This window comes from Prionailurus bengalensis, chromosome F2 (assembly GCF_016509475.1).
Source record: "Prionailurus bengalensis isolate Pbe53 chromosome F2, Fcat_Pben_1.1_paternal_pri, whole genome shotgun sequence".
Taxonomy (NCBI): domain Eukaryota; kingdom Metazoa; phylum Chordata; class Mammalia; order Carnivora; family Felidae; genus Prionailurus; species Prionailurus bengalensis.
Window position 1 is genome coordinate 30,247,529 of NC_057353.1, and position 17,602 is coordinate 30,265,130.

Consider the following 17,602-nt stretch of genomic DNA (forward strand, 5'->3'; position numbering starts at 1 on the left):
AGCACCAAGAAAAATGATATCAAGGTAGAATTCTAGGCCCAGTTATATCATACTTCAAGAATGAGAGCAAGATTTTAAAAATTTCAGACATTAAATACCTATCCATTACCAACACACATTCACTAAAAGAGAACTATTAAATGACGTATTTCAAGGAGCAGTTAACTGAGCCCCAGTGGAAAGAGTGTAAGGCAACAGGCAAATCTGCTCTTTCTTCCCCACAAAAGGTATAGTTCTGTGAATATCAGAACAATGCATTTCAAGTGGAAAACATCAGGCACAAAAACAGTCACTATTAATAAAAGGAATGATTCACTAGGGATATTTCAACTACAGAATTCTAAAGAAAAAAATTAACAATAAATCATAATGAGGGAATTAAGTATACTACTTTTGGTAATTAAGATGTTAAGATATTTTTAAAAATCATGAGAAAACAGCCTTACATCAATGTAGTTTAAAATCTGTACAAATTGGCAATCTTCTAAGAAAATACATCAAACTTGATCCCTAAAGAAACAGTCAAATAAACTCTACTCATTAAAGAAATGTAATCAGTTGTTGAAAATCTATGCATAAAACTATTGAACCAACCAAAGAAAATAACAGACTCAGGTTGTTTAATAGGTGAGTTCTAATGAATACTCAGGGAACCAACGATACTAATCTTACTCAAATGATTCTGGAGAAAAGAAGAAGAGACTATTCCTCAACCTATGTAAGACCTGTATAATCCTGGTGCCAGATCCAACAACAATAACAGGGAGGAAAATTATACTGCAAAAACTCTAAATAAAATCATTACGATCCAAATCCAGCAATTAAAAAAAAATGCTGAATGAGTTAATTTCACAAATTAATAATGTTTTAGCATCTAAGAATCTGAGAATGTGATTTACCACACTAACAGATTAAAAAAACCCATATGATTATCTTGAAAGATGTAAGCAAAAGCATTAATAACATACACATACCACAACCTTTCAACAAACTAGGAATAGAACTTCCTTAGCCTAAAAACGCAGACAGACAAGCATAACCCACAATTACCAACAGCTTGTAGGACACACCGTATGTAACTAATGGTGAAATACAAAATCATTTCCTTTAAAGTTAGAAGAGAGGAAAAGGATGCTCACCATAAATGCTCCTACTTAACTCCAAAGTTTCTACTTAGCACACAAAAAATATGAAAATGAAATGAAAGGTATTAAGGATTAAGAAAGAAAAAACATAGCTGTTAATATTTCAGAGGATGTGATTATGTATATAGAAATCTAAAAGGATCTACAAACTAATGAGAGATTTCATCAAAGATGTAACATAAAATATATAGAAAATAATAACAGTAACAAATTAGAATATAAGAAAAATACCAATTATGATAAGAAAATCCATAAAGAATTCTATAGCTTTCCCTACAAGTTTAAGGAAAAAAAAAATCACCTTCATTAAAGACTTTTAAGCAAAGATCTATTGATAGAAAGATTCAATTCTGTAATGACTCTGATCTTCAAAATTAATCAGTAAATTTATTATAATTCAAAACAAAATGCCACCAGGATCTTTCATAAAACTCACAAGCTGATTTTAAATTTCATATGGGAAAACAAATAGTCAATTTTGAAGAACAAGGAAGGGAAACCTTGCCTTGCCAGATACAAAGATTATAAAGCCATAATAATTAATTAACACAGTAAATAAAGAGATAGAATACTAATAATAGTAATAAAAGAAAATAGAAACTCTGGAATTGGAAAAGCACAATACCTAAAGTGAAAAATTAACAAAAGGGGCTCAACAGCAGATTGGAAATGATACAAAAATGAGTCCGTGAGCTAGAAGATAGACCAATAGAAATTATTTAATCTCAAGAGCTGAGGAAAAAACCAAAAAACGAAAGACATAACCAAAAAAACCAAACCAGTATCCAGAAACATGTAGTACAATATGAAGTATACAAACGTGGGTAATGGTAATGCCAGAAGGAGAAGGGCAAAAGAACAAGACTGAAAAATTATTTGAAGAAATAATGGCCAGCAATTTCATAAATGTTACATAAAGCATTAATTTGCCAAATCCAAGAAGCTCAATGAAGCCAAATTAGGATAAACACCTTGACACATCATAATCAAACTGCTGAAAGTCAAGGGGCACCTGGGTGGCTCAGTCGGTTAAGCATCTGACTCTTGATTTTGGTTCAGGTCATGATCTCATGGTTCATGGGATCAAGCCCTACATCGGGCACTGAGCTGACAGTGTGGAGCCTGCTTGAGATTCTCTCTCTCTCTCTCTCTCTCTCTCTCTGCCCCTCCCTCCCAGCTCACACGTGCACGGTCTCTCTCAAAATAAATAAATGTTAATAAAAAAAAGGAAAGTAAAAAAAAAAAAAAAGTCTTAAAAATAGCAAGGGTGGAATAGCTCTCATCATGTTCATGGGAACAATGTAATTAAAGGTTGACTTTTCATCAGAAATGATGGAGGTCAGAAGACAGGAATGACACAAAGTACCGAAAGAAAAAAACCTGTCAATAAAACCATCCTTCAAAAATGAGCATTCCCAGATAAACAAAGACTGAGAATTTGTTGCCCTCAGACCTGCCTTACAAAAAATATTAAAGGAAGATGTTGAAGCTGAAAGAATGTAATGCCCGATGATAACATCAATTCACAGGAAGGAATCAAGAGGGCTGTTAATAGTAAATAAATAGATAAATATAAGAGTTTATAACATATTTTTCCCATTTCTTAATTTCTTTATAAGAGAAAAGACTGTACATAGAAGTAATTATTACACTGTCTTACTGGGGTTATAACATTGATTTAAAATATGTAATAATAGGGGTGTCTGGCTGGCTCAGGAACATGAGTTTGAGCCCCAAATTGGGCCTAGAGCTTACTTTAAAAAATATGTAATAACAGCAATACAAAGGAGGGGGGGAAAGATATATGGACATCAAGTTTATAATTTACTGGAATTACGTATTACTCTGAAGTGGACTGTGTTAAGATGCATACTATAATGCATATACAGAAACCACTAAAAAATAAAAAACATAAAAATTTCTACAGAGGAATCAAACTGGCATACTAAAAATACTTCTTTTGCACAAGAGTAAGCAGTAAAGGAGAAAGAGGACCAAAAGAGATGAGACAGATAGAAAATAAATTGCAAAATGGCAGATGTAAAGGGTAAAGATGTCAGACTAAACAAAAGACCAAGACCTAACTACATGCTATATACAAGAAACAGAACCTAAGGCTGAAAGACACAAACTGAAAGCAAAAAGATGGAAAGACATATACTAGGCAAACAGTAACCATAAGAGAGCTGTAATAAATAAGACTGTGTGGTACTAGCACAAGGATAGGTACCTAGACCAATGGAAGAGTATGAAGATCCCAGAAACAAACCCATTCTTTTATGTTTACTTGACTTTTGATAAAGGTGCCAACTCAATAAAGGTACAGACACAATTAGATATCGGTAGGAACTTAAGACCTTTACCTCATACCTTGTTACAAAAATATCAGGTCAGGATGGATTATAGGCTTACGTGTAAGAACTAAAACTATAAAACTCCTAGAAAAAAAGGGAGAAAACTTTTGTGACCCTGTATAAGGTAAAGAATTTTTTATTTTTTTTTGTTTTTTAAGTAGGTCCATACCCAACGTGAGGCTTGAACCACAACCCTGACATCAAGAGTCAGATGCTCTACTGACTGAGCCAGCCAGATGCTACTGGGGAAAGAGTTCTTAGTGACACAACACTAAAAGCATGAGCCATTTAAAAAAAGTGATAAAATGGGGGCACCTGGGAGGCTCAGTAGGTTAAGCATCTGACTTCAGCTCAGGTCATGGTCTCATGGTTTGGAGTTTGAGCCCCGTGTCAGATCAGACTCTGAGCTGACAGCTCAGAGCCTGGAGCCTGCTTCAGATTCTGTGTCTCCCTCTCTCTCTGCCCCTCCCCTGTTTGCGCTCTGCCTCTCTCTCTCTCTCTCTTTCAAAAATAAACATTAAAAAAATTAAAAAAATAAAAGTGATAAAATGAACTTCATTAAAATGAAAAACATTAGTACTTTAAAAGGCACCATTAAGAAGATGAATACAGATCAGGAGAAAATATAGGAAAATCAGATATCTGATAAAGGACTTATATCCAAAATAAAGAACACTTATAACTCAATAAGACAAACAACCAAACTTGGAAAAAAATGGGCAAAAGACGTAAATAGACAATTCATCAAAGAAAACATAGGAATGGCTAAAAAACACATGAAGAAGTGATCAATAGATTAAAAAAGTGACCAACATGTCATTATGGAAATGTGAATTAAAACTATAGTGAAATACCACACTACACACTCACAAGAATGGCTACACTCCAAAAGACAGATAAATCAAATATTTATAAGGACATGGATAAACTGGAGTTCTCATATACTAGTGGTGGGAATGTCAAATGGTATAGCTACTTTAGAAAACCGTGAGTTTCTTTAAAAAGTTAAACTTTATTTTCCATATAAGCAAACCTTCCACCTCTAGGGATCAATCCAAGAGAAATGGAAACAAATGTGCACACAAAGCCTCTATGAGATTGTTCACAGCAGCATTATTCAAAATAGCACAAAACTGGAAACTACTTAAATGTCCCATAACTGGTCACTGGATAAACAAATGTGGTATGTGCATACAATGGAAAATCATTCAGCAATAAAAAGTAATGAAATATTCACAGAGGCTATATCATAGTTGACCCTCAAAAACACGACACTAGTGAAAGAAAGTAGATGTAAAGATTATAATATATGTTATGCATACTGTATTTGTAAAAGATTATGTACATTGAATACTGATCACTCACACACACACACACACACACACACACACACACACACACACACACTATGACTCTATTCACATAAAAAATATCCAGAACAGGTAAGTTGTAGAAACTGAAATCAGATCAATAGTTGTCTGGAGCTGGGAGTATGGACTGACTGCAAAATGGCTTGTAGGGAATTTTTGTCAAAAAGATGGGAATTTCTGAAATTGGATATGGAGATGGTGGCATACTTCTACAAATGTACTAAAAATTATTAAATTGTACATTTACAATGGAATAGCAAATAGCTAATTTTATGCTGAAACTTTTAGCTCAATAAAGCTGTTTCCAAAAAGCTATGGCATTCACTCTAATATAAAGAACAGACTCAGTTTAACCAAAAAACATTACAAATCTACCAATTAAATCTGTTCCATTTAAGTGCCATTGAACAGTTGGGGAAAAAACTTGCATAAAATCCTTCTTAATCTATTATTACCATATCTATTTTGTGCATCTGGCCAATTGCTTCAAGAAATAGGCTGCTATCTAACACATGAATTAAAGTAATTTGAGTAGCATCAAGCTTGAGTTGAATTGACAACAGAGAATAACTTCTACTTCTGAAGGTAAGTTTTAATTGATTTTAGTTGTAGGTTCTTTATTTTTGATATTTAGAAGCTTGGCATACAAATAGTACTTTTAAATGTAGTAAAATAAATTTCTGGATGATTTTCTTTTCTTTTGAAATAGTAAAAATAAGGAGAAAAATGCAACGTTTAGTTTTAGAGCTTCATTGATGGCATGGCATGTATGAATTTTTATTTTTTCACTGAACTAGTTCATGTATTTCAATGAAAGAAACCTTTGACTCAAACATTAAAAGCTTTCTGTGTTAAAACTACAAAGGTCTGAAATTATAATATTTTGCTATTTGCTATTCCATTCAAGAAACAATGTGGTTATTGTACTGTATTATTTGTTCCTCTTTCCATGTGATATGTAATACACCACTTACCCTGCTTTCTTCTAGGCTATCAAATGGACCTGGTGGATCATCCAGACAAAGAAATTCTCTCACTGCGAGGCTTTTCAAAGGGGAAAAAAAAATAAGCTGGGGTACAAATAAGTTTACAAAAGAGAGCAAAAAGCAAGTGTTACTTTGAAGCCATTACAGTGTTTTAAACAAATCGGTTTTGCGTATATACTAAAAGCAGCAAGTTGGTTTATGTGTTTTTACATAAACAACCAAATACAAATATAAAATCTATAAAAGAAACAAAGACTTTAAGTCATTTTCTAAGATCTTATGAAGATAGAGATTATGAATTCATGCTATATAAAAACTGCAAGACATAAAATATAAGTCAAAATAATGGTATAAGAGACCAACCTAAGTGATGAATAGAAACAGTATCACTTCCAAAACAATATCAATTTAAAGTAGTCTAAAAATGTCATGATCTTGTTATGAAGAAATACCATTTCTAATTTATACTTTGTTTCTTCCTCAGGAGATGCTTCTAAAGCAACTAAAAAGTATTTACTCTAAAACAAGTTAAAGATTTTTGTTGGAATCATGTTTACTACACTAATTTAGTTAAATATTTTCCCTAAAGAGTTTAAGAGAAAAAATTCTGAACTCATTTTTGAATTACCATAAATTTCAAAATAATGAAATACAGTTGACCCTTCAATCATACAGGGGTTAAGGGTGCTGACTCCCTGTGCAGATGAAAATCTGCACGTATCTTTTGATTCTCCAAAAACTTAACTACTAATAGCCTACTGTTGACTGGAAGCTTTACCAATAACATAAATGGTCAATTGACACATACATTGTATATTATATTATATACTATATTTTTACAATAAAGCTAGAGAAAGGAAAATGTTATTAAGAAAATCATAAGGAAAATACATTTATAGTACTATGCTGTAAAGAATCTGCATATAAGAGGATCTATGTAGTTCAAACCCGTGTTGCTCAAGAGGCAACTGTAATATGGAAAATATGATTTTTTGATGTGCTGCATAAAGGAGATGTCAGGAGATGTCACCCATATACTGAGAAGGGAATGGAATGCTGGGGTTCATGCAGGTGAGACAGGTTGATGACAGGGGATGGTCATGAAGAGCTAAATGGAACAGTGAAAGCTTTCCAAAAGAAAAAGCAATATGAATTAATACAAAGAAGCGGTGTTAAGAAAATGATCCAGAAGACTCCAAAGAGGAGTAAATTTGTGGAGTATAAAATCTTGACAATATAGGTAGTAAAGGACACACATTCAGGGAAACGGAGAAAAAAAGCTGAGTACTCATAATCATGAAATCATACAGATGGAAAGGATCTTAAATGGGATCTAGTTGCTTTCTAAAAGATGTGATCCATAGTATGCTTTCTATCCTTTACATGTGTTCAGCCAGGAGTATACCTAAACACTTCCAGGTTTAGAGAACGTTCCACCTCTTAGAATAAACCATCTTATGCTTGAAAAATACTGAAAATTAGAGAATTATTTTTTTTTCCCTGAGCTGGGCTTTTACTCCCTGCAGCTTCTATTCAATGAATCTCAGTTGTGCTTTTGAGCCATTCAGGGTAAATCTAAGTCCTCTTTCACATGATAACCCTAACAGAATGTAAAAAATGTTATCTTTCCTCTAACCTTATATTTTTCCAAAACAATACTAATACACTAATATCTTCTTTTCTTTTAACCTGTACACAATTTATTGAGTACTTAAAGCCTATATGGTCTCTGCATTCATGGAGGCAACATTTTTTCCTCCATTTTACTGAGGTATAACTGACAACTAACTGGATATATTTAAGGTGGACAACTCGATTTAAGTACACATTGTGAATTGCGAACTACAATCAAGCTAATTAACATACCCATCATGCCACATGGTTATCATTCCTAATACTTTCAAAGTACATTGCACACACAGGGCTCTCTCATACTCTGTTTTGTTTAATTTTCACAATAATCATTTGAGGTGAGGACAGGCATTGCATTTCCATTTTATAAATGATACCAAAGTTCAGAGAGTTAAAATGACTCATACAAGGTCACAAGACCTTAAATCTGTCTTCTGAGTGAATATATGTGCCTTTTTCTACATTTAAATTCTTTCCTAGTTATGTTTTGGTTCATTTGGATTCTTTCCCCTTGCTGGTCACTTCTCTCAGACCGCATTCAATTTGTCTGTCATCCTTTAACCAAGGCCTCTAGAATATTGCAGTTGGTCTAACAGAAAAGAGAATAGGACCACTATAGATTCTTTTGGTTTAGATATTATACTTATATCCAGCTATTATTTATATTAGAGAACCAACTATTAGGCAAAAATGAGCCACAGGAAATAAGTTGATCTTGGGACTGAGAGGTCAAAAGTCTGGATGAAACCCTGAGAATAGCCTTTAAGACTGATAAGGAAAGTACACATAAGTTTATAGAAGGGTCTTTTTTCTTTTTAATGCTTTCAGTATATGATAACCCAATGTGAGACATTGTTTTCTTATAGGCTTATAGCCAGATTTTCTCATTCTTTAGTAACATTACAAATTAATTACTGAAATGCTGCTGCTAGGAAAGAAAAAGTAGGTAAGGGAATATATGTATCTCTTTTTATACCTTTGGTTTATAGTAGAAATTTAGCCCAAGATCAGCAGTGATGTTGACAATGTACCCAGCTGTAGAAATCTTTTTCGGAGTGGCTATTCTATTTCATTCTCCTTCCCTAAACATCTTTATGATCTATAGTACATCCCCATGACTTATTTTATAACTGAAAATTTGTACCTCTTAATCCCCTTCACCTAATGTACAGCATAGGGAATATGGTCAGTAACAATGCAGTAACTTTGTAGTGACAGATGGTAGCCAGACTTATTGTGGGAATCATTTAACAATGTATAAAAATACTGAATCACTATGATATACACCTGAACCTAATGGGGTATTGTATGTCCATTTATACAGTTCAGTAAAAAGAGAAAAATCTTTATGATCTCTAGCTCTCTAGAGTTCTACTCAAACGAAATCCAATGGATCCCCTAAGTTATTTTTCAGTGTAGTTCAAGGTTATATTCTATGCCCTACTTTCTTTAATCTGTAGCAGAAAAATGAAATTTAAAACTGGCTTTATGACTCTGATTTATAAAATACTTTTTCAGTTGTTCACTACAATTCTTCTGTTTCAATGGGACTCAGGTGTTGGAGAAGGAGTCAATATGCTCAAACACTATTGCATGGAAGAGGGACACAAAAGAATCTCTGGGAGATGGTAGTATTTGGGAAAACAATTCTTCTCAGGCATTCAGATACCTTTTTCTTTTCCCTCTGGAAAAGGAAACCCTTACCCCTGCTTGAGAATCACTGACTAGAGACCTTTATTTAGATTTGATAAATAGTTGACTGCCTATGTGTGTCATGGTTCTGCTCAGCGATTTCCTACATGTTATAAACCAAGATTTGTTTTTTCTATAATTTTTATTTTATTACTTTACTTTTTTAGAGAGAGACAGAGAACGCATTCAAGTTGGGGAGAGGGGCAGACAGAAAGACAGAAAGAGAGAAAGAGAGCAAGAGAGCGAATCACATGAGGCTTGATTCCATGACCCTGGGATCATGACCTAATCCGAAATCAAGAGTTGGGATGCTCAACCGAAATAAGTTGATCTTGGGACTGAGAGGTCAAAAGTCTCAGTGAGCCACCCAGGGAGGCTCTAAGCCACCTGAGCCACCCAGGCACCCCATTAATGTATGATTCGTGAATGAATCAAATGAATTAAAATAAAACATAAATATCAAAGAGTCTATATTATTAAATGCTTATAAATAAAATAGAAGTCAGTTTCCAAGGAAAAAAATTTTACTTTCCCTCCCCGCCTTGTTCACTGACTGATAGGTTCAATACAGCTCCCAATCTGTATTCAATCTTTACTACTTTTGCTTCCATTTGGCCATGATAATAAAGGTAGGACAAACATTAGGATAAAAGAGAAACCTATTTGGGGGTGCCTGGGTGGCTCAGACAGTTAACTGTCTGATCTCAGATCAGGTCATGATCTCACAGTTAGTGAGTTTGAGCCGTGCATTGGCACAGTGCAGAGCCTGCTTGCGTTTCTCTTTCTCTCCCTCTCTCTCTGCTCCTCTCCTACTTGTGCTCTCAAATAAATAAACTTAAAGAGAGAGAGAAATCTATTTGACTAAGAAAAATGCAACAATCTGGAATTAAAAGGTAAAGAAAGACTCTGTACAGGGGCGCCTGGGTGGCTCAGTGGGTTAAGCGTCCAACTTCAGCTCAGGTCATGATCTCACAGTTTGTGAGTTTGAGCCCTGTGTCGGGCTCTCTGAGGACAGCTCAGAGCCTGGAGCCTGCTTCAGATTCTGTGTCTCCCTCTTTCTCTGCCCCTCCCCTGCTCACTCTCTGTCTCTCAATAATCAATAAACGTTAAAAAAATAAAAATTAAAAAAAAAAAGACTCTGTACCTTTCTATTCCCTTTATTATCTAGAATAGCTTTCAGGTATGTTTGGGAAAACTCTATTTTATTTTTTTAAAATATCCATTTATTTATTTTGAGAGAGAGAGCACTCGAGTGGGGGAGAGGCAGAAAAAGAGGAAGAAAGAGAATCCCAAGCAGGTTCCGTGCTGTCAGTGCAGAACTCAATCTCATTTGTGAGATCATGACCTGAGCTGAAATCAAGAGTTGGATGCTTGTGAATGAGCCAACCATGCACCTGGGAAAACTCTATTTTAAAATTGAGATCAGTTGTTGACCTAACATGAAGAGACCACAGACAGTATCCCTCAGCATTTTTTATTATTAGAGCAAATTTACCCTATAACTTGATCTCTTCCTCTGATACTCTAAAAAAAGCTTTAAGCGTTTTACTGTATTTTCAAACTTATAAAAAAATTATTTCATTGGCTGACCTTTCATCTTCTATTTACTATTATATTTTACGTTCTTTCATAGTTATGTATCTGTTTACACTTCACAATTTTTAAAAAAACTAGTAATTTAATAGCTAAATGTGCCATTTATCTCAAAATGTATACTTTATTTAAAATTTTTTTCAATGTTTATTTTTAAGAGACAGAGACAGAGCGCGAGTGGGGGGAGGGGCAGAGAGAGAGGGAGACACAGAATCTGAAGCAGGCTCCAGGCTCTGAACTGTCAGCACAGAGCCCGACATGGGGCTGGAACTCCTGAACCATGAGATCATGACCTGAGATGAAATTGGATGCTTAACCGACTGAGCCACCAGGCCCCCCTCAAAATGTGTATTTTAAAAGGAAAAAAACCCTTAAAACTAATGCCTACAATTCACTAAAAGGTCAATCGAGAACCAAGTGAAAAATGTACTAAAAATACTAGATACCAATTCTGCCAAAATCAAATTAAGCACATAAAGTCATTGAATGAAAACATTACTGAGGGATTTGGGATAGAAATGTTCAATCAGTTAGTATTTCTCTTCAGTGTTCTCTACCAGCTAAAAGACAGTAACAGAAACTAGATGTTAAATACAACCTGAAGGATAAGGACTCAGGAATCAAGGCTGGTGATGGTGAGGGTCACACTGGAGGAGACGGGCTGACTAGGTGTGAGGTAGAAGGGCTCACGTTTACATCCCTATGATAGATGTGAAGGCCCGGCAGTGGAGGTCTAGTTTAGACCTTGCTGCTCTCTTGCCTAGTTACTAGCCCAGGTGTGTTCCTATGTTCAGTTTTACACCCTCTAATCTAGAGTGCTTAAGTGTTTTAGGTAAAACCCAGCTTAAAACCCATCTATGCTTCCTCTGGCAAGAGGGAACAAAGCCAAGATCTTAGTGTTGGCATGAAACATCTGCCTACATTCCAATTCTGTCTTTCCTGACACTTCAAAGATGGTACACCTCATGTCTATTTCATGCCTCCATGCCTTTAGTCATGTTTGCTGCTATTAGCCTGGCCCATCCTTCCCACCTTTCCCTGGCTAACTCATATTTATTCTTCATGACTCGGCTCATCTGTTATCTCCTCATGGAGTCTTCTCTGACTAGACCCTCTTCCCCTACCCTATGTTAGGTTCAGTATTACCACAGCACCTTGAAGAGATCCTTTCATAGGACTTACTATACTGTATTACTAGTATTGTGTTTACCAAGCAGACTGTTTCACCAAAAGGTAGATGACAAATTTCTGGACTATATAGACCATATACAAACCAATTAGCACAGCACAGAATAAGCATCCCACAAATAATGACTTTATTTGTAAGAGTTATGCAGTTAGAAAAAAAAGTTAATGACTTTTATAAGGATCATAACAAATTTCTATCCACCACTGTAGGTAAACACTATACTACAATTCTCTAATTTAAGAAGGATTTTAGGTTTTAACAGACGTCTTAACAGAGAGAGAGGAAGAAAGAGAATCCCAAGCAGGTTCCGTGCTGTCAGTGCAGAACATGTGAGATCACGACCTGAGCTGAAATCAAGAGTTGGACGCTTAACAGAATGAGCCAGCCACGCACCTGGGAAAACTCTACTTTAAAATTGAGATCAGTTGTTGACTTAACATGAAGATAAGGAGACCTCAGACAGTATCCCTCAGCATTTTTTATTATCAGAGCAAATTTGCCCTATAAATTGATCTTACTTTCATAAGAAGGTAGACTTTGGACAGCAACAAGACCAAAAGTCTTAGTTAAAAGGTCAGAATCTGGTTGTTTCTGATGGTTTGACTTCAAGATTCATGAAGAAGCACAATAAAAAGAATAGGATATAAGAAATTTAGAGTTGAAAGAGAACTTTTAGAGGCCTCTTAGCTCAAATACTTCATTTTCCAAATGAAGATACTGATTAAAATCACATAAGTAACTAAAATTACTTCACTATTAAGCCCAGAAAACTGAATTTTATAGAAGATCTCTGAGACCCAATTTAGTTAGGTAAGAGTTTACACAGATCTGAATACAAAATACTTGGCTTTATTGCATTTTAAAAAAGTGTCCTTAATTGAATGTCTACCAAACCAACATTAGTGATGAAAACCACTTGACCAAACTTAGCAATAATGTGTTGGTTCTCACAAGCTGGCATTGTATGAGCTATTGAATATATAACTGAATTCTTTCATTTTATAAAAATACTAAGACTAATCTAGCTTCTCTTGATGATATCTTAATATATAAAAACAACTTAGATACATTAAAAATTTACTGTGAGAAGATAGTTCAGGCTGAAAATGTGTAAAAAATAGTTTTAAGTATCTTGTTCAAGAATTATGGAATTACTGAATTTTACAATGAAAAGAAACCTAAGGAGCTATCTAATCCAATATATTCCACTTAATAATTCCCCTTTCAATACCACTAATGGTTATCTAGCCTTTTCAAATACTTATGTAAAGAGAAACTCACTTTCTCAAAAGGCAGAATATTTTTTGTATTATATATATTTTTTTAATGTTTATTTTTCAGAGAGAGAGAGAGAGAGAGACTGAGAGCAGAGGAGGGGCAGAAAGAGAGGGAGACACAGAATCTGAAGCAGGCTCCAGGCTCTGAGCTGTCAGCACAGAGCCTGACGCAGGGCTCGAATTCACAAACTGTGAGACTGTGACCTGAGCCTAAGTCAGACACTTAACAGACTGAGCCACCCAGGCACTCCAGAATATTTTTACAGTAGATAGCCTGAAATGATATGTAACTCTTTCTTATCTCAGCTGATAGGGTCTTCCTCTAACTTTTCACTACTATTCCTAGTTTTACATGTTAGTCTTGCTATTAAAAATGAGGTCTTTAGATCAGCAGTATCAGCATCACCTAAAAACTTGTTAGAAATGAAGAATCTTCACTCCAGACCTGCTGATTCAGGATCTGAACTTTAATAAGATACACTACAGTTGAAGAAGCACTGCTTTAAAGTTAAGTATTATTTGATTAATCTTTTTCCCCCTCATAATCTTTCAAATATGTGAAGATGGCTCTGTTATCCCCCAAGTACTTTTGTGTTTTTCTAAATTAAAAAAAATTTTTTTGTGTATTTATTTTTATTTTTGAAAGAGAGACAGAGGGGCGGGAGAGGGAGGGGGAGAGAGAATCTCAAGCAGGCTCCATGCCCAGCACAGAGCCCGATGTGGGGCTGGATCTCATGACTATGAGATCATGACCTGAGCTGAAATCAAGGGTTAGATGCTCAACCTACTGAGCCAGCCAGGTGTCGCCCCCTCCCTCCCACCAAGGACTTTTGTTTTTTAAAGGGTAAATATTATCATTTTTTTCAGCTCCTCCTTTATGTAAATACTTCTATACTTTATTTTGTTTGTTTACTATTAACTGCTGTTAATGCAAATCCATCCTGAATTTTTTTTTTTTTTTTTTTAACACATATAGAATTTAAAACATGATGGGGCACCTGGGTGGCTCAGTCAGTTAAGCATCTGACCTCAACTCAGGTCATGATCTCATGGTTCGTGGGTTCGAGCCTTGTATTGGGCTCTATGCTAACAGCTCAGAGCCTGGAGCCTGCTTTGAATTCTGGGTCTTCCTCTCTCTTGCCCCTCCCCTGCTCATGCTCTGTCTCTCTCTGTCTCTCAAAAATAAATAAATATTTTTTAAAAATGAAAATAAAAAGAATTTAAAACATGAACTTTGGTATTGAAGTCCTTATAGATGGATGGTAATATGAAAAAAAAACCCCTATATAATTTAACCCCTCTATTTTAAAGAATTAAAAAAGAGAAAAAATTTGGTAACTTATGATATATGTGTAATGCTTATGAAAAAAGAGAACAGTAAAAAAATTGCTGTGCTGATTAAATGATGCAACAATTTCAAAGTAGCATAAGAAAGTATAAAATATATTTATAATTATATATAATTTATAACATACAATTTATAAATACATTGAATCATTTATAGAAATAATTTATAAATAATATAACTATGTAGTAAATAACTATAACAAATTGTGCAATGTAAGACTTTCCCTCTCCATCCATCTTTAGGTGGCCTTCACCTTGACAGTCACATGCTGCTGGTACAGGATCTGAGTCTTGCTTCTGCATTTTGATAGAATACTCCCTCTCATTTGTAAGGTCCTTCTTTACCTTCTCTTGTTGGTCTAAATATCACTAATTCTTTAAAATCCAGCTCAAATGTCACCCTCTAGGAAGCTTCCTGCAATTCTCCTAGTCAAAAGTTCCCTCTCTCTTTCTCCTCCGAAAGAGATCTAGCTCTACTCATCATAGTTGTTTTTGGTGAATCTTCCTCCTATTCAGTTTTCTTAAATAAAGGATCAGTATCTAAAGCACCTTTGTGTACTACAATACCTTATATGCAGTAAGACCTACATAAATATTTATGGAACAGAGAAAATCAATAAGAAATCCTTTGATTTTTTGAAATCATGAAAATATTAACTTTTTTTTATGTTTCCTTTGTATTTTCTAAATGCATCTGAAAATATTATCTTAAAGCTTTCAGATCAACTATCCTTAGTGTCCTTTCAGTTCTTACCTTCTTCTACCTTTGCTTTGTTACAGTTACAGAGGTAATAATATTAAAAGACTCCACCAGCCTGTTGTATAATGAAAAGCTCTTAGCCAACATGAAGGTTAAGAAGTAACTGTGTTGTGAAGTGCTAAGGATATAAAAAAGGAAAGTAAAAAAAGTGTAATTATAAATCTATAAAGAATATCAAATAATTATTTGGCCATATAAAGACAGCAATTTTTCTATGTTCCCATTACAACTATAAAAGGAGGCTAACAAGTATATCAACAGGTAACATGTATCATACCAAGAAGCATTTCATAAACTCCCTTATTTTGTTCATCCTGAAGCCTCATTTCTTCAAATGAATTTTAAGACCAGTGACTACAACCTTAGCTTCCTTCATAACCTTCCTAGCATGACACACAGCAAATGCTCAAGATAATACAGATAAATAATTTCTTTCCTTCCCTTCATTCATGGTTTAAACAAAAACTTATTAAGAAACTCGTTAAATTGTGAAATAAAGAATGCTACCCATAACCCACAAAAAAGACAGAGCGTACTCTAGAATAAATAAGGCATAAATACTTCATTCTGAGTTCAATTTATCTAACAGTAGTCCCTAAATGATGATTTACATGACAAAATCAAGTAGACAACACCTGATACACTACATTTTTTAATGCAAGACTTCTTAGAACTTCTAGTATTCTAGGAATGCCACGTGAAACCTTTCCCAAATTATTTGGCCAAGAAATCTTTGTTTTCCTGAAATACCTACTTATGAATTGAGCAAGACTACTACCACTGTACTAAAGTACACAGTTTAGAAAGAAAAGGATCATAAACGTCCCATGTATGCCTACCTCAGAGACAAAAATCTATCATCAATCAGTTTTTTAAAGTACAGATTTTTAAAAAATATTTTTTAGTGCTTATTTTTGAGAGAAAGCAAGAGCAGTGGAGGGGCAGAAAGGGGGCGGGGGACAGAATCCCAAGCAGGCTCCCTGCCGTCAGCACAGAGCCTGATGCACAGCTTGAACTCACCAGCTGTGAGATCATGACTTGAACCCAAACCAAGAGTTGATGCTGAACCAACTGAGCCACCCAAGTGCCCCTAACCTCCTACTTCTTTTAAGAGGAAGGTTATGAGACAATAATCTTGGCCATGGATAACTTCAGGAAGTATGTCTTTTCTTTTTCTACGGTAGAATTATAAATCCTACTGTGAATTTTTCTTTGGTCCAAAGTTAAGCATTCCCCTATGTTGTTCTAGGAATTTTTTTTTTTTTTTTAGTTTATTTTTTTTTGAGAGAGAGTGCACACAAGCAAGGGAGGGGCAGAGACAGAGGGCAAGAGAGAGAATCCCAAGCAGGCTCCGCACCATTGGCACGGAGCCCAATTCGGGGCTTAAACTTACAAACTGTGGGATCGTGACCTGAGCTGAAACCAAGAGTAGGATGCTTATTAACTGACTGAGCCACCCAGGTGCCCCATTTTTTTTTTTTTTTTTTGAGAGAGAGAGAGACAGAGAGAGAGAGAGCATGCACACAAGCAGGGGATGGGCCGAGAGAGAGGGTGACAGAGAATCCGAAGCAGGCTTCATGCTGTCAGCACAAAGCCTGACGTGGGGCTTGAACCCATGAGCCATAAGATCATGACCTGAGCCAAAATAGGACACTGAAACAACTGAGCCAACCCAGTGCCCCATTATTACCAATCATTTTTTAAAAATGCAGTAAAACTAAGATACACTTTCACTAAAAAATCAAGATACCACAAAATCAGCTTATTAATATGATTTATGTTATTTAATATTTCATTATATATAGTTATTTATAGAATAAATGTGATTTTAAGTCACCATGATATTTTCAATACTAAGACATAAAGGTTTACTGACTAAAAGAAAAAGGGGATAAGATATGTTGACTTCTTATTTTCTTTTATGGTATCATATAAAATATATTTTCTTCAAAAGATTTCTTCAAAATCTTTATGATTTGAGAGTTTTTTGGTTTTTATACTTTCTCTGTGTGTCTGAATTAACACTAACTTCCTTTTTGCTTTTGAGATGTACAAATTTTGAGAATTAGGGAACTCCGTGTTCCTACTACCTAGAGTGTACAATCACTGAGTTATCATATTTACTTCAAACTTTTTTCTTTTTTTCCTTTCTTTTTTTTTTTTTTTTTTTTTTGAGAGAGAGAGAACACAAGTGGTAGAGAGGGGCAAAAGGAGAAAGAGGGAAGGAGGGAAGGAGGGACGGAGAGAGAGGAGAGAG

The 17,602-nt window shown here is 34.9% G+C and overlaps 1 protein-coding gene across 3 annotated transcripts in view; it reads right to left on the reverse strand.

The window, feature by feature from the left end:
- Positions 1 to 17,602, reverse strand: part of SNX16 (sorting nexin 16) — a 42,321-nt gene that overhangs the window by 8,265 nt on the left and 16,454 nt on the right. For all 3 annotated transcript variants that reach the window (XM_043601280.1, XM_043601278.1, XM_043601279.1), the window contains one exon: positions 5,844 to 5,913. In XM_043601280.1, coding sequence (XP_043457215.1) covers positions 5,844 to 5,913 — 70 coding nt within the window. The remainder of the gene's footprint in view (positions 1 to 5,843; positions 5,914 to 17,602) is intronic.